Consider the following 22,474-nt stretch of genomic DNA (forward strand, 5'->3'; position numbering starts at 1 on the left):
AGAAGCATAAGTCTGAACCATGATGCCAAATCCTTGTCTGTCACCTTACAGATGACAAACTTGCCTTTGTGTGACAATTAAAAAACAAAACTCCGTGATTTCTGTCCACAAGTGAACCATACCGAACAAGCGGCCACCGCTTGCCAACGAAGTTTAGTGCCAACTTTTGCTGATAAGAGGATGTCACGTGGTCAGCGCAACAAATCCCCACGGCCGTTAATTTCGGTTTTCTAGACCAGAGCCGCTATTTCCTTGAAATAGCTCCTCAATTATCATCACGAGGCTGAGTGGACCCCATTCCAGACCCACGACTTCTCCGAAAGAATCTGGTAGCACCGGGAATCGAACCCGGACCTCTGGATCTGTAACCAGGATCACTGACCACGAGGCCACAGAGGCGGTCTTTTATTCAGGCTAAAAATAATAAATATTAGCATCAGGCTCCTTTATATACTTCTTGCACAATAGCCTATGGGCATTCAAACAAGGAGACAAATCTTCATACAGCAGTGACTACTCCTGCCTGCATCAACAGACAAGACACAGCAGTATGGGACTGTCTGTCCTGGACATCACAAAACATGAAGTGCATGCATGCAATAATTCATTTCATATAATTAAAATATCTCACTAAATGTCTATTATAATAATAAGAAAACATCACAGATACCAAAAAACTACACGTATCATGATGAAAAAGACTGAATGTCTCAATCATCATCCTCAGCAGCAGCTAAAACTGCCCAGTTCATTTTCCTCTTACTTTGAAATAATTTTAATCAACCTTGTTCAGAACATATAATCATTGATACATGATCCACTGTTACAAAGTGGTCTGGATAATTTCTTTCTTTCTTTCTCTCTCTTTCTGTCTTCTTTTGGTGGTTTTAATCTTTAGTAAGAGTTTTGAAATAATTAGCATCGAAGCTTGGGGATGGTGAACAGAAGCCCAATACATTTTAACTTTATTGTTTACTTGTTAATTCACCTTCCTCTTGAAACACATGTAAACTGCTATGTTAATAACAATAATGCAGATTGCTGGCCCTTGGCTATGTTGATACCGGAGCCCAAATACATAAAATTGAATACATAATAACATAGCAACAATCAATATTGGGATGGCCTATGCGTCTTCCTTTCTTAGGAACAACACTGAAAGCACTGTTTATGTAATTCAGGAAATATTTGTTTTTACTACCCATCTTCTCTCACATTTTGATTGATAACAAAATTCCTAAAATTAAAGGCATTGTATATATGTGACTTAAGACTGACTGTGAGAATATTACATAAAGGTTACATCATTTTCCTGTTCTTGCCTTGGATAAGCAGTAACTTAACCAGCTGGACACTCACAGAGCTCTCAAAAACTTACTACCTGCACTTCCCTCAGAATTAAAATTGGGAAGTACTAAAATGCACATACTGGTATGTAATAATTTAATTTCTTTGTCCAATTACTGTTCCCAACAACTAGGCCAGTTAATGAAAGAAAACATTTCCTGTTGTGTAATACATCTCATAAAGAAATCTTGCACACATTCTCAAAAATGCATATTGATTGATTAAAGTTGAACAATTAAAAGTAACAAACATATTTTGTGTTCTGTGTGACCAAGGCAACTTGGCATTTGAACATTTCTATGCACATTTTTAAGCCTATACAATTAATTAAAGAAAGAATGTGTTAATAATTAAAACATTTTTTTTCATTACAAAGTATAAATCATGTTTGAATCTATAGGTAATACTGAGATCACACAAGGGGTAAGAGGGAGAACACTGTAGAGAGCTATCAAATATACTACCGCTCGCAAAAAAGTACTTCCTATAACTGTTCCAGTTGTCAGATGTAAATGTGTTCAATACACAGACAAGATTTCGCGATAAAGGTCACTATACTTTTCGTATGCTTGACAATTATTAAGCTTTCTGAGTGACAAAAGGAATTTTGTGTAAAGTAAAAAAAACTTGCTGACAACATGTGTTCACAATTTTCACCTCATACATACATGCATAGTCCCTGATGCAGTCACGCAGATTAGCCCACATAATGTTAAGTCTTAAAAAAGTGTGTTCATTCTTTGAAAGCGGTAGTCTTCTAAACCACAGTCAACACGAGGTCATACTGTAACATGTTCTAAAAAGCCTCACTCTTCAAACAGAAATCAAACAGGAGCATATGTGTTTCAAGTCTCCAAGACTTCTAAGGTTATTAACAATTAGTACATGTTCACAGGCAATTTTTATAGGGGTCAGTTATCCCACATACTGTTCACCAACTGGAACATGTTCATGGTAAATTATTATAGGGATGAGTTACCCAATACATTGTTCAAGAAATGTAACGACATAAAACCAGACAATGAAGAACTGAAATGATGTGGCTAAGGGTCAATTAGTAATTTGTTTCACAGTAAGAGAAGTTAAGCAAATTCATACAACAGAGATCTTAGATAAAACAAGCTGATTGTTAGTCTACATTTACAAATTCCTCCACGCTGAAGTGAAATCATTCATCCAACAACATGAAACACAAAACCATTATCATTATCATAATCATCATCATCATCATCATGATCATGTAAGCAAATCTCAACATTCCCTCTATCCTTGGCAAACTTATTTCAGTCTGGTGAATGACAACATATCTGTTCACTTTCCAGTGATTCAAAAATTCCTAGGACAGAAGAAGGAAGCCTTCACAATCTTCAACTACAATGCCAGTTAATGAAATAATTCTACTGTATTCAAATAAAAAGCTTCGGTGAAGCATTATTATTATTATTATTATTATTATTATTATTATTATTATTATTATTATGCAACTTTCTTCTGTCTCCAATTATAACCCAATGTAAACCAATTTATTTTCCAGTCAAGATGCTATCATGTGCAATTATTTTCTCTTTTTACTTTTGTAATTTAAACTTTACTTAAAAGCTAGACCACTTTAACCTAAGAAGCCTTGAAAACTTTGCACATAAAAAAAACATTTTCTTTACAAAAACAAAACTATCCCAATATAAGCCCAAATTTCTAGATTTGTAGGTTCTTCAAAATACCATCATACAATGCTATACATTTACTGCTCACCTAAAACTACTTTATGTTAACATGAACACCTCTTGACACCTACAGATATTAAATGGCTGGTTCTCCTCAGAACCAGTCACCACTGGTTATAATCACAAGTATCAACCATGTTCAGAGGAATACTACTCAAGCCAAGAGGCTTACATTTCCTGTGACAACATAGTAAGTAACAACTAAACATGCATAAGCTTTGGAATTTAAAAGTAGTAAAGCATTTAAAAAACCAGAGATTTGGGCTTAAATGGAATGGGAACAGTTATGCACAAGTAATTAGTTTATCTACTGAGAATGGATCACAGTCAATCATGTGTAGATTTATGTACTTCTTTTGTGCGGTGCAGTAAATATGACAAGGATAAATGGAGATGGGAGGGGGAGGGGAGGTAACTGGGGGAGAAGGGTAGATGGTTGGGGAAGTTACATAATGTATGACTATCCCCATTACAAATGCTTCTGCACCTGATCTTACCAAAACTATGCAGGGGAAAAAGGGAAAAAAACATTAAGTGGCTAGATCTGATATTTTGCTTTCAAACTTACTCTCTTTGTATAGTACATTTATAGTTTCATCTAAGTCAATTTATATATGATAATTTGATTAATTAATTATTGTAATAGTAGAAATGTTTCCTCCATCTTTTGAGTCATCTCAGTTTCTCCCTTCTCTGTGCCAGTCTCATCTCCTTAAACCCACACAGCACCTCACTCAAACGATTGCATCAACACCAGCAAGTATAAGTTCTGGCTGCACCACATGGACTCTAATGGTAGCTAACCTGCCTACGTCATGTAACGCATTATGGCACGCAATGCATACAGCAACTCAGCCTGCATGCGTGCCTCTAGTACCATAAGGTTCACATGTACCTGCAAACATAGAAAAAATACTGTTATCTTTATAAAACCGTACTTTAAGCATAAGATGTCCAAAGATAATATGTAACTCTAACCATAAGATCAATTATCAGCACCAAAACTGGGCAGTGTACCATGGATATGGCAATGGTCTTCCTAAAATAACATAGAAAACAGTTACAAAATTGTAACTAATGTTCAAGAAGAAATAACACAGTACAAAGTTCTGTAATGGTGCTATGCTTTTTATCAGAAGAAGGCATACTGTCAGGTTACTGTATCTGGGCTCTAAAAGCTGGGAAAGAGGACAGTTAAACTAAGGCTCTATGAGAAGGGACATGAAAGTGTTTACAGCAAAAATATCTGCCATGTTTTCAATGGAAAAATTAATTAATTATTTCACTGTGTTGACCATGCTACAGACATAATCATATTTCACCCACTCTGCCACATTTGTGTCAAATCATCACACACCTAACACAGCCAATGATACAATAACTGATCAGTGTATATATCATGCGCAGATTGGGACAGAAAGAGTTTATCTTCCAGTAGCAAGTCAAACCATCTTGGAACATAAGAAAAGTCAACATGTAACTGTATTAACTCAATGGCTTATGAATGGACTCACTTGAATATGATTACTCAAAAGCTGTATTCTTTATTTGCTTTCACATAAATATCAAGACCACATATATATCACAAAATTGGTTTCTCTTATTAACAAATGAATGCCTGTAGCAGGTCAGAACTGAAGCCTGCATTTGGTGGCTCAAACTGCATCTAATAAAGTCAGCTTCTGTAATCAATTTCTTACCTTCTCACTATGCCTGAACTCCCGAAGAACACGATCGTAGTCTTTCTTTGTAACTCTCTCTGGGTAACAGCATGCAGATTTGATAAACGCCTTCAGTGAACGCTCCAGCAATTGGTTCACTTCACCATAGTCATAATCATCATGCCTTCAAAAAAACAATCATACATATTGTCACGTGTTAGGTATATGTCATGCGACTAACTTCACGCCATTTTTGATCTAGTGAATTTATTCCACTTGCTCTTACAGTTACACAATTCACAATTCCTCAATTATTGCCATCGGCAGTAACATATTATTTCTCCTGCTGGAGTCCCCGCAATGCACTCAATACAACTCAACTCGCAGCTGCCCGACTTCAATTCATACTGGTTACTAGTAACTCTCTCTCTAGTAACTCAGTACTCACTACTCCTGAATAGTGTTCGCTGCTCATTATTTAGGCTCAGCACGGACAAACATAGAGAACACACTGCTGCTTGGCAACAGATATCAGGTACTGTTGTCAGGTGTTTCTACCTATGCATTGCCTAGCAATAGTCACTGCACGGACTCGCCTGTTGCGTGACGTCACAGCCTAGTGGGGAGGGGTATTTACCGAGGGTTGCATAATGATGGGAGGAGTGGGGGTACATGACGTCACTTGTGGAAACGCAGAGTTCACGTGACTCCTACTTCCTGTTGAGTCCATCCATGTTACAATATTATATGTTACAATGCAAGTATATTTACACAATAACTGTATTATCACCAAGAAGAAAATAGACAAAACTCTGACTGCACAGTTGGTAGAACTCCTTGCACAGGTGATCAGCCTGTCGCAAGGCCTCTACCTACATACAGAATAAACACACACAAATATCCATGGCTTGAGTGAGATTCAAACCCATGATCCCAGCATTCGAGTGAGCAAAGACAGGTCATGCCTTAGACCACACGACCACTGTGAAAATCAGGTGTATAGACAGACCCTTAAAAAAAAACAGCTGGAATTTACACATGATATAATTCTGGAATGTTGTGAACCATTTACAAAGGAAGTTATTATTAACATTATGTATGGATATACAGCATATCACTTTCATTTCATTCCATGAGGTTTCACTGCAATGAAAGTTTACAACATACTGAAACATGCTTACCTAATACCAAACATGCACTGTATGTAGTTCCAAATGGCACGTCGGAAACGTGACGTATCCACATCTTTACGTCCACCCATAGTGTAATATGTAAGGTTATATGCAGTCTTGAATTTTTCATCCAGCAAGTTACCAACATCATTATATAACCTATTGACTAGTGAGTATCCGTGATCATCCCATGAGTAATCCTGAAAATACAAGAGAGAGGTGTGTGAAGTTATGTCACAAGAGACTATAAATAACAGCCATGTCTCATATTTTGTGAAAACAATATGACTGCTGAATGGTATGTGATAAACAGGCCATTTTTTTATTACCTCTTAGAATCCTCAATTATCAACATGCATGTATGACTGGCATGTGTTAATGCAAGCACATGCCAGAATATAAGGTGACTCTACCACAAACTTAAATTTGTACAAGAAACAAGTTTTCCTAAATTTCTCCAATTACTAATTATTCATTTATGAAGTTAGTATTAGCTACCTATAGTCTGTCTTGTTATGAATCGAAAATTCTCCTGTTAAAAAAAAACATTGTAGAGGCCCACTTTATATTATTAATGATACATGTTCATTCTAGTGCAGTACTTTGTTTGGGTCATAATTATATTATCAACCACTTTTCTCAGTTGTTAAATCAGTGGTAACAACCTGTCTTATACCTGGAAACATCACTACTTCATGCATAAGAGTATGAAAACACTTCATCCAGTCAAGAAATGAAATTGCAGTCCTGAGTAGTTAACATCTTAATTTATATGATGTACAAAACAAATACAGGTACAGTGCCTCATATCCACAACCAGAAATTTTTTTAAGGATAAGGTGATGGCAATGAATAAGATGCCTGCTAAACAACCAACTTGTTTTTCCATGATTTTTGTCATTATTTTCCTTCTTTTTTCTTTATGAAAGACATGTACAAAAGGCCAGTAGGAAGTTCAGTGGATAGCAGACAGGCTAAAAGAAAGAATTTTGCACTGTATATGAAGATGAAGGTTAAGTTGCTTATGAATTCTAGGTAAGTGTTTCTATGACATGATTAAATGCAGGATTTGTGGTAGGTACATCTACCACACACAGCCTACAATCAGAAATCTGGAAAAATCCAGAAATCCATGTCAGCTCTTGTCTCATGCTTCTTGGATAATAGATCCCATACCTGTAGCACATGATACCCTTACTGTGTATATACCACATCATTCCTACTCAGAAAAAAAGATACTATAACATACACAAACAATGAAGACAACTACTAACCTGCACCCTGAAGGTGGGGATGTCAGAGACTTCACCACGTCGAGCAAAGTCTTGGTACAAAAAAGTAGGGTCATCTACGAAGTGACCTATATCTGCTTTGAGCTGTGTTAGTGGCTCAAGGCCTGGTGATAGTTCTACACTCTGGTTCTCAACGTGTTCAAACCTCTTAGTTTTCTCTTCTTGTGAGAATTCCTCTGCTCTCTCTGACAAGCTCTTCATACGCTGCATCAACATGTCTACACCAACCTCCTGTTCCACTGGTGACATCGATGCCAGCCATGGCTCAGCTGTAACAAGCACAGCAGATATCAAGACATGTGTATTTTCTTCAATGTCTAAAAGTAACCTCTACCCAAATACATAATCTAACTTGAGAGCATACGTCACTCATCAATTGGACATAAAGACTTACCATCCCTATTTGACGGGCCAGTGCTGAGTGGAGTTGGGCTAGGTACAGATCGTGGCGAAGAACCGAGTGGGGGGGCAGAATCAGAGGAGCCATTATGGTGGCCTCCATCCTGGTCCAACTCCTCATTCACTCCACATCCGAACACAAAGCTTGAGAGTGAGTGGAAGTGAGCCAGTAGAACAATAGCGTGAACCACCTCAGCAAGCGACCAGCTATCCTTCCCTTTAGTCAACTTCTGCAAAAATTAGAATCATAGTTTCAATAATACATTCAAATTCTCACAAATACTGCACTGATATTCAAAGGAGCAGATAATAAAAAGAATTATGAAATGAGCTAGAAGCAAAATGAAGAATCCTGAAAAAACTAAATGTAGAATGTCCATGTCTCGAAGTCTAACTCCCTGGAGCTGAGCCTTTCTTGAGAAGCCACCAGTTTTGGGAACTACTCAAGAATTTCCCAACATTTTTTGGAACTCCAAGGTTTATTACCATGTTCACAAAAGCTGCCCAGTGGTCCCTATCCTGAGCCAGATCAATCAAGTCCATACCACCCCATTTTATATCTCTAAGATCCATTTTAATATTATTTACCTACCTATGTCTAGGTCTTCCTAGTGGTCTCTTCTGACTTTCCAACCAAAATCCTATATGCATTCCTCTTCGGCCCATTCATACTAAATTCCCTGCCCACCTCATCCTCCTTGACTTGATCATTCTAATTATACTTGGAGAAGAGTACAAGTTATGAAGCTATTCATTATGCAGTTTTCTCCAACCTCCTGTCACTTCATCCCTCTTCAGTCCTAATATTCCCCTCAAATGCCCTCAGCCTGTGCTCCTCCCTTAATGTCAAAGACCAAGTTTCAAAACCCAGACAGATATAATGCAACTCCCACTACACAGCATCTATTATCTATTATTTGAATTCTCAAACAGTTTGAAATACATAGCTGCCAGTAGTGTGGTTCTGAACTGTCACTTCCATGACTCAATCCTATGTATTACTACTCTGTGTACCTCGATGTGAGACTTGTTGAGAAGCCAAGGCCGATGTGCAAGGATCTTGTTGATGTCATACAGGTCTCGTAGCTTCTGAGGGATACGTGACAACCCTTTGAGCCAAGTGTGGTCTCCACCTTGCAGCAAGAACTCCTGTTTCTGGAGGTTGATCAAGTAGCTGCACTGGTGTCGGCCTGCAGCCTACAACATGAAGAGTTAAAATGCAATCCCAAATACTAATAGTACGCCTTCTTACAACCAGTCAGTATGTGTACTATATTAATTCTGCAAGCACAACTCTGTTGAGGAAAGTGAAACCATCCTGCCATCAAGTGATTAGCAATTGCCCAGAGATCTCCTTACTTTTCCATTTCAGTTACTGGTTCTAGAACACACTCACTTTCCAATATCAAATATCCTTTATGTAACGTAAGAGTTATGGTTTTTCTTGTGCTTAAACATCATGCCATAAAGAAATATGGAGATTAAGCTCAACAATGAATAAGGTTCACATTCTAGTTATTAGACACCCAAGAACCTGATGGTGCCCAGACATGAGTGTAGAGAGACATACTAACATTTTGTAATTACATTATGAAAAATGTGTCACTTCAATATAATACTCAAGAAATCTTTGTATTCAGAAAAGTAAAAAATACTAATCAAAGCACAAATGCAGTGAGTAAAATAATTTTGTACATTTCAATATAAACCTATTCCAGGAACACAAAAATTTTTCAGTCATATTTGCACACAAAGTAGGATGAATCAGAACTGTCTGAAGAAACAAAACTGTCTTTTCAGAGAAGACTCCTTTTGAGAAGCTGTCAGTTATTCAACTGGTCCAGAAATTTACCGTCTAGAAAAGACCCAAGGCTCATTACTGTCTTCATAAAAGTCCATGACTGATCACATCCTCAGGCAGATCAGTCCAGTCCACATCTTCATGAATTTTTTCTTTAATATGTATTTTAACATTGGTCTCCCATCTACATTTTGTCTTTCAAGTGATCTCTTCCCTTCAGGTTCTCCTACAACTATTTCATATTCCTCATGTGTTTCACTTAGTGGGGGGTGGAATCCAGCTGGGTCCACTCAGCATGGCGGCCACTTATTGGTCTATTGTACCTGCCCTGGGTGATTATGATTCTGGAGAATTTGGTGGAATGAAGATTGGCAGGGGAAACAGAAGTGCTTGGAGAAAACCCACCCCAGCGCCACTTTGTCCAGCACAAATCCCACTTGACCAGACCAGGGATCGAACCCGGGCCGCCTCAGTGGGAAGCCAGCAACTAACCGCTTGAGCTATGGCGCGGCCTCTCATGTGTTACATGTTCCACCCACATTATCGTTAATTTCAGACTTATTATTATATGGTGTAGAATATGAATTATGATGCTGTTCATTATTTAATTTTCTCCAGCTGCCCATTACCTCCTCTTACGTTGAAGTATTCTCTTCAGCATCCTGTTCCCAAACAGTTTCAGAATTAAATATAAATAAAAACAAAACGACTATACTTTATCACAGCTTGACTGTGAAATTTCGTATTGGAACTCTCAAGGAATGACATAACAACAGTTGTGTTAGTGCTTGTGAGTGAGTGGAGGGGAAGGGCATGGGAGGAGACCAACTGTGGCGGCAGACTGAAATATAGTAGTACAATCATGGGAATCTTCATATCCCTTGCTGTTACTCAGTACACTGTGGAACTCAAGCAAACAATTATACAAACTGGTCAGACTTCTACTTCGTTATTTCAAAGACATGTTTACCGTGTCAGTTTCAATATTCAGCACACTCCTGATTCACACTCCAAGTTCTGCGTTCGTTATTATGCATACCGTCACTTCTGCATTGTTTCATAATTATGCATGAACGTTACTCATCGCTTTAGCTACAAAGCAAATACCTTCACTTCTATACTGTCAGCAGCAAAGCTTTGTACGAAGCAGACAGAAGGATTATTTTACCAGGATATGGCAATCAAGAGATAATAATTGACCAAATTCATTTGAGCTAAGTAACCAACTGCTGACAGATAGAAAGACGAAGAACAGAAATGACCTCTTCAGTGTCAAAACCATGTTACACAGAGAGATGGAAATTATAATAAGAAATTTAAAACTCTGAAATAATCATAAAATAAACAAGCTCAGTGTACTGATAAAACTGTAGACTTGTATATGGAAGTTACCCATTTCAGATCTGCACCAGGTTACCTAGAGATTTGTGGGTCCCACCCCCATCTCTACAGACAAATGCAAGAATAGTACCTAGAAATAAATCATGAACACCTCCTTCCATATCGTTTCCTAACAAAAATTCATGTTCATCTATCAATTTAATTTGATGCTAAACAATCCACACAGTTAAAACAATGTCTTCAAATAATTACACTGTGTTGGACATATCAGGGACCCTGGTATAACGTAAAGCTCTCTCTGTAACAGGCCGTGAAGGCCCATAGGGTTGTGAGACGTGGACACACGGCTCAGAGACGGAGGTAAGGTTGTCAGCCTTACGCGCTGGCCAAACTTTAGCCCCAGGAAGATTCCTGGTACTCATATCTGTTAGAGGCTGGTAGAAACCTGGGCCATAGTGTGGCTGGAAGGATTAGGTAAATTGAAAAAAAAAATCCACCTCATTGGGACACGAACCCGCCACCTTCTTGCTTGTATCATAGTGCCTGGTATAGCCGTAGCATGTTCAGCAACCAAACAGGAGAGCAAACAGGAACATCCATCTGCAATTTGATCTCTGGTGCCAGATATAGTTCAAGTACCATAGCATGGTTATGGCCTAATTTCTCTCATACATACCTTGCTACTTCTGTCTGAAAGAAAGACATAAATAGAATATAATCCTTACTGTCAGAAAAGCCTTACCATGATTGCAATGAAATGACGGTAATCATATGGTAGAGGTCCATCGCCCCGAAGAATGAAGTTCTGCGTGCGCAGGAAGATGTCCAGGTAAGTGGGATGATAGCCCATGACCTGGGTAACGTGATCTAAACGGTTGTTCTGAAGAAACGCATCTATGAACAGCATATGAGTCTGCAAACACACAGAAACAGAAACAAAGTGTTAGGCTATGTTCAAATACCAACACTGAATATAAATTTATAATTTATGAAACAATCATACACCGCCTCTGTGGCCTAGTGATCAGTGTACCTGGCTACAGATCCAGAGGTCCGGGTCCGATTCCCGGCGCTACCAGATTTTCTGAAAAGTAGTGGGTCTGGAACGGGGTGCACTCAGTCTCGTTAGGATAACTGAGGAGCTATTTCAAGAAAATAGCGGCTCCGGTCTAGAAAACCGAAATTAACGGCCGTGGGGATTCGTTGCGCTGACCACGCTACGACCTCTATCCGCTAAAGTTGGCACTAACTTCGCCGACAAGCGGCGGTCGCCCGGTCGGTATAGTTCGCTTGCTGACTAATAAAACCACGGAGTTTGTTGTTTGAAACAATAATACTTCCCAAATTAGTTTAAAATGTTAGCAAAGTGAGCCAAACAACAGTGATTGTTCTTGAAGTCAGACTATCATAGGATGAACTCTATGCTGATTCAAATACAAAATACAAAAATATCAGTTTCATAAATGAAATGTCAAAGGAAAATGCAAGTACAGGATATTGATTTTAAAGCAAAGAATCATTTCAGTCAGTATTAAAACTGAGTTGGAGCATACATTACTTGCTCCCATATCTGCAACAACGTCAATTTGGAATTCCGGTCGCTTATATTAATATGTGGGTCGCTCAAAAAAGTAAAGACCGTCTGGTGATCAAGAAAAATAAATGAAAAATTATTTTTCTGCACAATCCCCATGAAGGTTCTGTCACTTGTATCGGGTGACGACTTTCTACATGCCTGCATCGTAAAAATCTGCCGCCAGTTCAGTCCACTGAATCTGTCTTCTACGTTTCTTTATCGCTACGCATGCGTGCGTCGCCCAATAACTGCTTCAAGTGTGCGAACAAGTGAAGATCACTTGGAGCCACGTCCGGACTGTAGGGAAGATGGGAAAAAAAAAATGTCCCAATCAAGTAGCGCACGCGTGCTAACGGTCTTTACTTTCTGGAAGATCCTCATATATAAATAACTAAACAATGTTTGTATTAGTTACTATAATCCAGCACCACCAAATACAGCGTCCGGAGGCTTCTTATAGCAGCTAACATAAAACAATAAAACTTCCTCTACAAGGCTTTGCATTTCATAAGTAGGCTTATTACATGACAAGGTCGTCTATCGTTCTATTATAACGTCAGTGTTGCTGACACAACTAAATCGCGGACTTACTCTGAAAAAGGATATACCCAGGGCAGTAACCTCTGTTGGTGAGTGGCACAACAGCAAGGCCTGAGAGTGTGGTCAGCTCAAAAAGAAATCATCTTGTGAGAAAAACAAAACGAAGAATGCCCCAGAAAGAACATTATATTACAGCAGAACAGCCATAACGCAGAATGGTTCTCCCAATCAGCCTAGCATCAAATATCAGCCAAACAGCTATTCAAGCAGCAGCATATTTGGCTAACATATTTCCACCACAACACTTTACTTAATATTTGGATTAAAAAAAAATACAAATCTGCGATATATTGATATCTGGCCAGGTTCACTTCCCATGGGAAAGGGGGAAAGCCTGAGACCTGCCCCTCCCCGCGACTTTTGAAAAAGTGAATCAAAATTGAAGAAAAAAATATATATATAATATTAACAAAAATAATTAAAAGTAAAGTAAGTAAGTAAAAGTATTCTTGAAACAGGCCGTGGAGGCCCATAGGGTTGTGAGATGTTGAGGTTCCCACATTATCCGGACAATCGACTCACAGATGGCGGTAAAGTTGTCAGCCTTACGCGCCGGCCGCTCTTTACTCACCAGGAGGGTTCCTGGTACTCATTTCTGTTAAGAGGCTGAGTCGACCCCTGGGCTATAGTGTGGCTGGAAGGATTAGGTAAATTGAAAAATCCACCTCATCGGGATTCGACCTTCCGGCTTGTAGCATAATGCCTCAACCAACTACGCTACCGCGTGCCCCCGATAGTTAGAAGTATTTAAAAATATTCGTCCTGAATACTGCAGGGAAATCGGCAAAATTTTAATTTTTTTTTTTTTCAAAATTTTCTGGCTGCCCCCACCCCCTTCCCGGAAAAGTCCAGGTGGCGCCCATAGCCACTTCCTTTCACATTCTCCTATTCATATTTCAACGCACATACACACCCCTCGTAAACTATAATAATGAAAACGAAGTGGTTGGAGCGGAAAAATAACCACTGTCTCCATCTATCGTGGAGATCTTGAACGTACTGACGACCTATGTTCCCTTACATTTTCACAATGCAGACGTCTGGCACGGGGAGCATTTACAAATTAAACCCAAAGCAAAAGGCACTTAACACCAAACTATAAGAGATGGGGTGGGTTTGCATGCCAAAATGTGCAGATCTATTGTTCTCCTAGGTCATGTTCCGAGAGTGCTACCGACCTCGTGAACAGCTGATTGCGTCACATGTACGTGGGGAAGGAAACAGCTGGCTTCCCTTCCAGTACTCCCAGGGCCCCTACAAGGCAGTGAGTGGTCTTACCTGCCACGAATGAAATGTGTTCTAGCCCCATTCATTACTATCACAAACTGCTTCCAGGTGCACTTCCGTCCGTTGAGTGGGAATTGGAATGGGTTTCTCTGTTACTGAAAATTACAACGCGGCCCGATAATTCGAGCTTTAGAGAATTTTTTTTTTTCAGTAACCGCATGTCACGTATACCCTGGACACCTGCGTGCTCACGGAAATTACATAACACAGGGTCATCTGAAACAAGCCTGACGTGGTGGTGGTGGGGGGGGGAAGCATTTGTTTCGAAATGCAGGTTCACTGTGCATCACAAACATCCCTCTCATTATCTCTTCCAGTCTTCTACTTTCGTTTGCTTACTACACTCCTTACTTTCTCTGTGTTTTTGTGTCTTTCAATTTATCCTGTTTATTTGTGTAGACCTATTTTCATTTATTTCGAAATTTCTTCCTTACAATTTTAGTTACGTCTGCTTATCTTCGTCTTCTTCCTAACTTTAAAATACGACGACCACAAAGCAGTTTCCGAATTAGGAATTTACTTAGTTGCTAACCGACCCAGGTCACCTAAATAAAAATCACTGTTTGGTTTCACTTACGGTTACTAGTCCAAACATACACACAAGGTAAAATGTAAAGCTATCGCCTGTAACAGGCCGTGGAGGCCCACAGGGTTGTGAGACGCCAAGATTCCCACATTTTCTAGACAACTGGGTCACAGATGGCTGCAAGACTGTCAGCCTTACGCGCCAGCCTGCCTTTATCCCCCCGGAAGATTGCTGGTACTCATTTCTGTTAGAGGCTGAGTCGACACCAGGGCCATAGTGCGGCTGGAAGGATTTGGTACATTGAAAAAAAACTCACCTCGTCAGGACTTGAGCCCGCGACCTTCCGACTTGCAGCATAATGCCTCAACCAACTACGCTACCGCGTGCTCCCCTAAAATTAATAGAGCTTATTTAAAATTATTATTGTCATTTTTCTGAAATATCTAACTATATACAGAGGGTTTTAAGTTGGAATGGTGTATGAATAGTGCGTGTATGTATATGTTATGTGAGTACACGTTACAGGTTGCGGTCTTCCCTACTGCTAACTCTAATAAATAACAAGTTTCTGCTGTCCTCTCAGTAGTGGAAGGCAGTTCCCCCACCTCTTTTAAGAGAGAGGGACTGACAAAAGCGAAAGGAAAGTGTCCATATTGTGTAATGCACAACACACAAGACCGCACCTATTCGCGCACTGTTCATATTGGTCAGCAAAGCTCGCGTTCTTCTCAACCGCCCCTTCACGTCAGTTCGTAACAACGCTGAAAAAAATTCTAGGTTATAAAATATGGCCTTTGAATATTAACTGCACAAAACAAAACAAAAACTCCGTGGCCGGCAGTCCGCAAGTGAACTACACCGACTGAGCGACCGCCGCTTATCGGCGAAGTTAGTGTCAACTTTTTTGCGGATAGTGTGTCGCGGAGTCAGCGCAACGGATCACCACGGCCGTTAATTTCAGTTTTCTAGATCGGAGCCGCTACTTTTCCATTCAAGTAGCTCCTCAGTTTTCGTCACGAGGCTGAGTGCACGCCATTCCAGGCCCACCACTTCTCAGAAAATCTGGTAGCGGCAGACTCAAACCCGGGACCTCTGGATCTGTAGCCAGAAACTCCGACCACTAGACCACAGAGGCGTGCACAGTAAGGTAAAATTATTCCTGAGCCCAATTAACAACCACGCCATGAAGTACTGGGGAGTGGAGATACAGTTCCACCATTCTTGACCAAGACACTATATGGAAATACGCGGTCAGCCCCCAGTATCCATTGTATAGGATGCTGGGTAGGCCCCAGAGCCGGTATGGACGCTGCGGCGAACAGGAAAATCCCTTAACCCTTCTGAGGATCAGACACCGATTTTTCGACAGTAAAACCCGTAGCGTGGTCGCTATACCGACTGAACTATTCCGGCTCCACGCAGAAGGATTCATTCATAAAACCAAGCTGTTCTCACGGCGACTAAATGTGATGAGGCGTTCCCAGGGGATCAGCCGTGTCAATACAGAGTGAATTTCCAAGTTTTCGGATGCTGCCACTCGTGAGTATGGCTGATCGCCCCGAGATTTCATTACAAGAGATTAAGTCTGTATACTGGATTATGACAGAGTTACATTTTGTGGCCGCTGAACTGAAACTTGGAAAGCAGTCCCAACGCTCTCGTTTACATACTGCTGAGATGCTGGTTTGGGGGTTCTCACGGCAAAGGTTACTAGGTCTGTCGTCTTCTGGGCTGTGACACTATGTAGCCCGGTAGATACTTACCCACCGTTTCCGCCCCCAGCTTCACCACACTACTCAGTATAACATCTGCAAATTGAGTTTGAAAGTCCTATATAAAGATGTAAAACTGAACTGCACACAAAGAAAGTAAACACCCATATCCTATTCCATTTCCACCCCTCTCAAAATTCAACAGTAACTTCAGGTTTTCTGTCCGATAAACGCGATTACCACGAACTTTAGATGCACCATTGGAACGCTCGAAGTTTCAATGTCAGTTACATGCTGTAACAAACTTCTTCTGAGGCTAGAAATTCCCAACCTTTTGTGGGACCCGAAGGTTCATTACCGTGTTTACAAGAACCGGCCACTAGACCTTATACCGAACTAGTCCACATCTCTAAGATCAATTTTAATATTATCCTTCCATCTATAGAACCTAAACCAGTATCATGATTCATGATACAGACAGACGTCCTCGCTATCGACTGCATAAGTATTAAACGAATGAAACCTTTCAAGCAGTGAACACACTCAAAAGTCCATAAGGGCGTTCTTTATTCTAAAATAATGCTTTATGGTCTGAAAAATAAGATAAGCTTACTGATAACACCCGTACATATATGCATAAGTCGGTAAACGTTTCCACTATCTTTCCACAATGTACTGTTATCTAATCAGGAAATCGGTTGTCAGAATTCTGTCAGATTTCTTTGTACTTACACTTAGCTAACTAACTCATTCTTCTAAGCTCGTTTGTTACGATGTGATTATTAGGATGCATATCTGAATATCTGCGAAAGACTTTAAAATTAAATTTGTTCAGATTTCAGTGTGTAAAACTTACGGGTTGGCACGTTAATGTTAAGTTGAAATGATAAGACCCTTACGTGCATTAGAACTGGTGCGGAAAAATGAACTCACAACTTCTGAAATAGATGTCTCCACTGCGTGGCCACAAACAAAAAACGCATTGCTATAGAATAACGTACAGTACAATCAGTTGTACGATATTAACATGATTAGTAATTTGATGGATAACAACGAGGATAGCTATTCATCAAGCACTATCAAACGTAACTGACAGGCAAAGTATGCAATCAGAACGAGAACCTTGAACAGATCTCCGTAAGTTTACGTGTTCATTTTCCAAAATGGAAACGTATAAGCAGTCCAGTGTTCTCCACGTCTTCAGATATTAATTCGGCCATTTCTCTCCACTGTTCATCTTACGTCCAAGTACGAGGGCCTTTCTGACACTTCGTAACAAACTCATATCTTTCCACGCCCAACCCAAGCTGGAGGACCACCCCCTGTCGCCCGTCCGTGGCTGCTTATTTAACACATTCGCCGCTACCCTCCTTATCCGGAGGCCGTCTCACGCTGTGGGAGGAATAAAAAGCTTTTACCTTTGGCGGGAGTCGAACCCTGGCTGCCCGGCCTGTGGGCAGCTGTTATACTGGGTAAGCTAACCAGACTGGAACCTCGAAACTGCCCGTGTTCAAATCTCGGTCCAGAGACCATTATCCTGAGACTTTTCGTGATTTTCATCAGTCTCTCCACGAAAACGCTCGGATTGTACCTCAAATAAAACCATGATCGCTTACTTCCTCACCCATTCCAATCCATTAGTTGCTAGTGGTACCATCATTCGGCGCTATATAACTCAAGCTGTTGAAAGAGTCGCCAAAGAACACATGCATAAAGGTAAAGTTTCCCCTGTGCTTAATAAGCACTACGTCATGAAGATGTATGAGGGAGCTGAGGTAAGCTCCACCATTCTTAACGTCGGCACTAAATGGAGCTGAGTGGTCTGTTTCACGCCTGGTCCGCTTTCCCACCAGGGGAATTAAGGCTGAGTGGGCACCAGAAAGGGTTTAAAGCTGTGGGGAAGAGATACATCTGTTGCACCTGTCCAGCCGGTAGTTCATTATTAACGACTGAGCTATTCATTTTTCCATAAACGATAAATACTATGTTATTTAGTCCTAAGTTGTCAATTAAAACTTTTCCATTAGCCTGGCTTCCTGGAATCATCATCTTCTTTATTATCATCATCACCACCACCATCAAGCATGCAGGCCACTGGCCTGTTTCGAGAATGTGCCCTCCAATCTCGCTATGGTCCGATAAGAAACATCTTAATGTAATCCGTTGGAGAATTCTCTTGAAGACTGCCAGTAGTTACGAGAGCGAAGCAAGGACAATGTGACGGTGGCGCTGCCACCTCGCTGCCACCAAACGTGCAGAGTGTATTCGTGGAGACATCAACCCTAGATGTGCTGTGTTCTCCACGACAGCTAGTATATTGTGTTTCAGCTCGACGTGGTGAGGGGACCAAGTACCCAAAACTCCAGATGATCATGCTGGGGGCAGCCTACTTTACTTGCCTGCCGAATTAAAAGATTCCCGGGGTCAACACTCTAGAAACCATAAAGGAAACTTGCTGTATCCTCTGGCCAACGTTGCCCATTTACTGCCGGTGTTGTTTACCATACGTAACTAGTGAAATTTACTGAACGTCATAATTGGACTGACCTGAAAACGGGGCAAACGAGCTTTCTTCTTTTACGAAAACAGAATCGAAATATTAACACGGTCTTCGGCAGCTACAAAGATAAAAGAGATTGCAATATCTCGGTTGGACAAAGTGGTTTGTTGCTGGCCACCTTTAGCATTAACAATGACGGTTTTGGCAACATTCTCACACTTACAAACTACTCATTCATATGCATACGCCATACAGTGAGCCATTACATTTCCGACACTGGCGTAAAGAAGTCAACAGAAACTGGTTAGCCAGCCAACTGTACGACAAATGGAATCCGTTTGGAAGCAACAGTGGCACAAGCAGCCAGACGATAACGCTTCGGCAGATAGCAGCATTAGTCTCGCCATGGATATTTCTTTATAAGAGGTTCAAGCAGTCTCGCCAAGCAAGTTACGTCACACTTGCATTTGCAGCGCTTTTAGTAACCTGGAATTTAGGTTAAACTGCACGGCGCCGATCGATCAAGTTGGTTCACGTGGTAATATTTCTGGTTCGGATTCGGAAGGTGACCAGTTCGAATCTCCACCGGGTTTTTCCTCAGTTGTTTCTGTCAAATACTTAAATTCGGGCCACAGCCGCTTCCACTCGCATCCTTTCCAAGCCATTATTCACTAATTTGTCTGAGCTACTGGCAGTCATTAAATACAGTGATTTTTTTTTATTATTGCGTGTGGGGTGGGACTAAGTACCTTGTACTGCGGCCACTTCTGGCCTATTGTACCAGCCCCAGATGATAGGTGAGGGTGATTGTGGAGCACTTGGTGGAATGAACATTGGCAGGGGAAACCGAAGTACTCGGAGAAAACCTGCCCCAGCGCCACTTTGTCCACCACAAATCCCACTTGACCACACCCCGGGATCGAACCTGGGCCGCCACGGAGGGAAGCCAGCGACTAACCGCTTGAGCTACGGCGCGATCTAAATAAATACAGTGATTCTCAACTATCTGCGTCCTCGCATCCCAATGGTAATTCTGTCAACGAACTGTCATCGCAAAATAATATAAACAAATATTTAACTCCCTTCTGAGAAGAATATTTTTACACTTACGTACCTTTTAGCATTGTCTTAATCATTAATGGGAATTCTTATTTGTGAAACCTCACAGCCGATTATATACTCCCTACAGTGGAACGCGCACCACCGTTCAATATATTCGTTTCTTCACTGGCTCTACAGCCCCCTTGCGCCCTGGCCTCCGATTATCAGTTTCATGATCATTTTACAGACGGTAGGACTCCTTGGACGAGTGATCAGCCCGTCGCAAGGCCTCTACCTAAACACAGGACAACATAAACACAGACTAAACACATACACACACCAAACATACATGCCTTGTGTGGGATCCGAACCCATGATCCCGGTTTCCGAGCGAGCGAAGACTGTACATGCCTTAGACCACCCGGCTACCGTTCCATCCAGACATTGTTTAAATAGGACATACACAGATACATAAAACGGGGTAAAAATAGCTGACTAGACTATTCGGGCATCCGTAACAGGAAGATGGACTAAGCTACGCAATGAGCTTAATACTTTGTACTGTTCGTTCATTATTGCAGTAAAGTATAGAAAAGTAAAGTAAAGCTATCCCTGTGACAGGCCCTGGAGGCCCATAGGGTTGTGAGAAGTTCAGTCTCCAAGTTTTCTAAACAATCGAATCACAGCTGGTAGTGAGGTCAGCCTTATGCGCCGGCCGTCCTTTACCCCCGGGAAGATTCCTGGTATTCATTCCTGATAGAGGCTGAGTCGAACCCAAGGGCATCGTGCAGCTGGAAGGATTAGGTCAAGTGAAAAATCCAATGACCTCATCAGGAATCGAACGCACGATTAAATTAAGTTCAAATGGGCCGTAGCAGATATGGCAGAGATAAGAAATGCATCAAAGATGTCTGTAACTCCAAGGTAAGAGGCCATACAGAAAACATATGTTTAGCTACTAAGATAAAGTTATATCTTAAATAATGTGTAGGGCTGAAACTGGATTCAATTTGCTAATGACAGGGTTCAAAGGCGGGATCTTCTGAACAGGGCAATGGACCTTCGGGTTCCCATTTCTAGGATAACTCGCAGTCGGTTAGTTCCTTAGATAAATATACAGCAACCAATGACACAGAAAACATACAGTGAATGAAGAACGGGCAAAGTTTGAAAGGCGAGAGGTCGTAGCCTATATAGACGCACTGTAACTGAATTTGTGTGGGAGTACTGAGAAATACCAATCAAAAAACTCGTTGCTTAGTTGTAGATATGCTGAAACTCCGGTTATTAATGCCAAAGGGTTTGTTATGAAGACTATCAGACATATTACGATGATGAGCCGTGTACTTTAAACAGAAGTTATCAGCTACAACTCTGTATCATAACAACACTGTTCATTTCCCCTCCACGAGAGACAATCATTGGGTCAACAGATAACAGTTATCACATGTTTGGAAGGGAGAACTCACAGATCACTCTTGCGCCCAGTACAGTGCAGGGAGTAATAAAGCAACCTCACTTTTTGGTGTCACGGTCCAGAGACGAAATCTATTTCTGCACATAACTGGTCAAACCAGATTACGAATATCAATAAAACTTTCCTCTATTTCTCTCATTTTCAGTTACTGATTTCAAGACACGTGTGCCGCAGTGATCCCTGGGAGTGATTTTTTCTATAGGCGCCAGTTATGAACCAAAAGAGTTGTCTTTTGGGAAAGTTGTGCGGCCCGTTGAAAGTGAACCCGACGTTTTTGAGAAACATGTCGCCCCATCTTCTTGCTGCTTGCTACCTGCTACCTGCTTCATGATGGTTTCTTGCTTGGCAAATCCCACATGACCAGACCCGGGCTCGAACCCGGGTCGCCGTGGTGGGAAGCCAGCGACTAACCGCCTGAGTTATGGCACGGCCTTCAAGCTTGGCTATATTCTTCAACCCCGAAGACGGAGACATGTTCATCCGAAACGTCTGTTCACGTTTAACGGACAGAACTCTTCATACCCACCGTTGTGAGAACCTCAAATCGTAAAAATAAGTTTGTTTTTATGTACTTATATGCTGGTCTTTTAACGAGCTATGAATAAAGCGGTTTATCGTAGGCACGGCCTTCAAGCTTGGCTATATTCTTCAACCCCGAAGACGGAGACATGTTCCTCCGAAACGTCGGTTCACGTTTAACGGACAGAACTCTTTATACCCACCGTTGTGAGAACCTCAAATCGTAAAAAGAAGTTTGTTTTATGTAATTACTGCTGGTCTTTTAACGAGCTATGAATAAAGCGGTTTATCGTAGGATGACCAGTGGAAGGAATATGAGGTGCTAACTCAATATTTGCCTGGAAGAACCGAGGAAAACCATGTATATTTCAGTCAGTAAAGGAGTCGTCGCAGCCTGAGGATGAACCCCGGGCCTCATGAATATGAAGCGAAAGTGCTAATCACTCGACCGGGCCATTCGGTAAAATGTTTCCATCCGATTTTAAAATTTCATGCAATA

The 22,474-nt window shown here is 41.0% G+C and overlaps 1 protein-coding gene across 2 annotated transcripts in view; it reads right to left on the minus strand.

Moving 5' to 3' along the window:
* Nucleotides 1–1,513: 1,513 nt before the first annotated feature.
* LOC111864996 (sestrin homolog) overlaps nucleotides 1,514–22,474 on the minus strand; it is a 600,436-nt gene continuing 579,475 nt past the window's right edge. For both annotated transcript variants that reach the window (XM_023852668.2, XM_023852667.2), the window contains 7 exons: nucleotides 11,480–11,650; nucleotides 8,610–8,792; nucleotides 7,591–7,825; nucleotides 7,179–7,465; nucleotides 5,914–6,104; nucleotides 4,772–4,916; nucleotides 1,514–3,966 (listed from right to left, as the gene is read on the minus strand). In XM_023852668.2, coding sequence (XP_023708436.1) covers nucleotides 3,880–3,966; nucleotides 4,772–4,916; nucleotides 5,914–6,104; nucleotides 7,179–7,465; nucleotides 7,591–7,825; nucleotides 8,610–8,792; nucleotides 11,480–11,650 — 1,299 coding nt within the window. In that variant the 3' untranslated portion in view covers nucleotides 1,514–3,879. The remainder of the gene's footprint in view (nucleotides 3,967–4,771; nucleotides 4,917–5,913; nucleotides 6,105–7,178; nucleotides 7,466–7,590; nucleotides 7,826–8,609; nucleotides 8,793–11,479; nucleotides 11,651–22,474) is intronic.

The sequence above is a fragment of the Cryptotermes secundus genome, unplaced genomic scaffold (assembly GCF_002891405.2).
Source record: "Cryptotermes secundus unplaced genomic scaffold, Csec_1.0 scaffold209, whole genome shotgun sequence".
NCBI classification, from domain to species: domain Eukaryota; kingdom Metazoa; phylum Arthropoda; class Insecta; order Blattodea; family Kalotermitidae; genus Cryptotermes; species Cryptotermes secundus.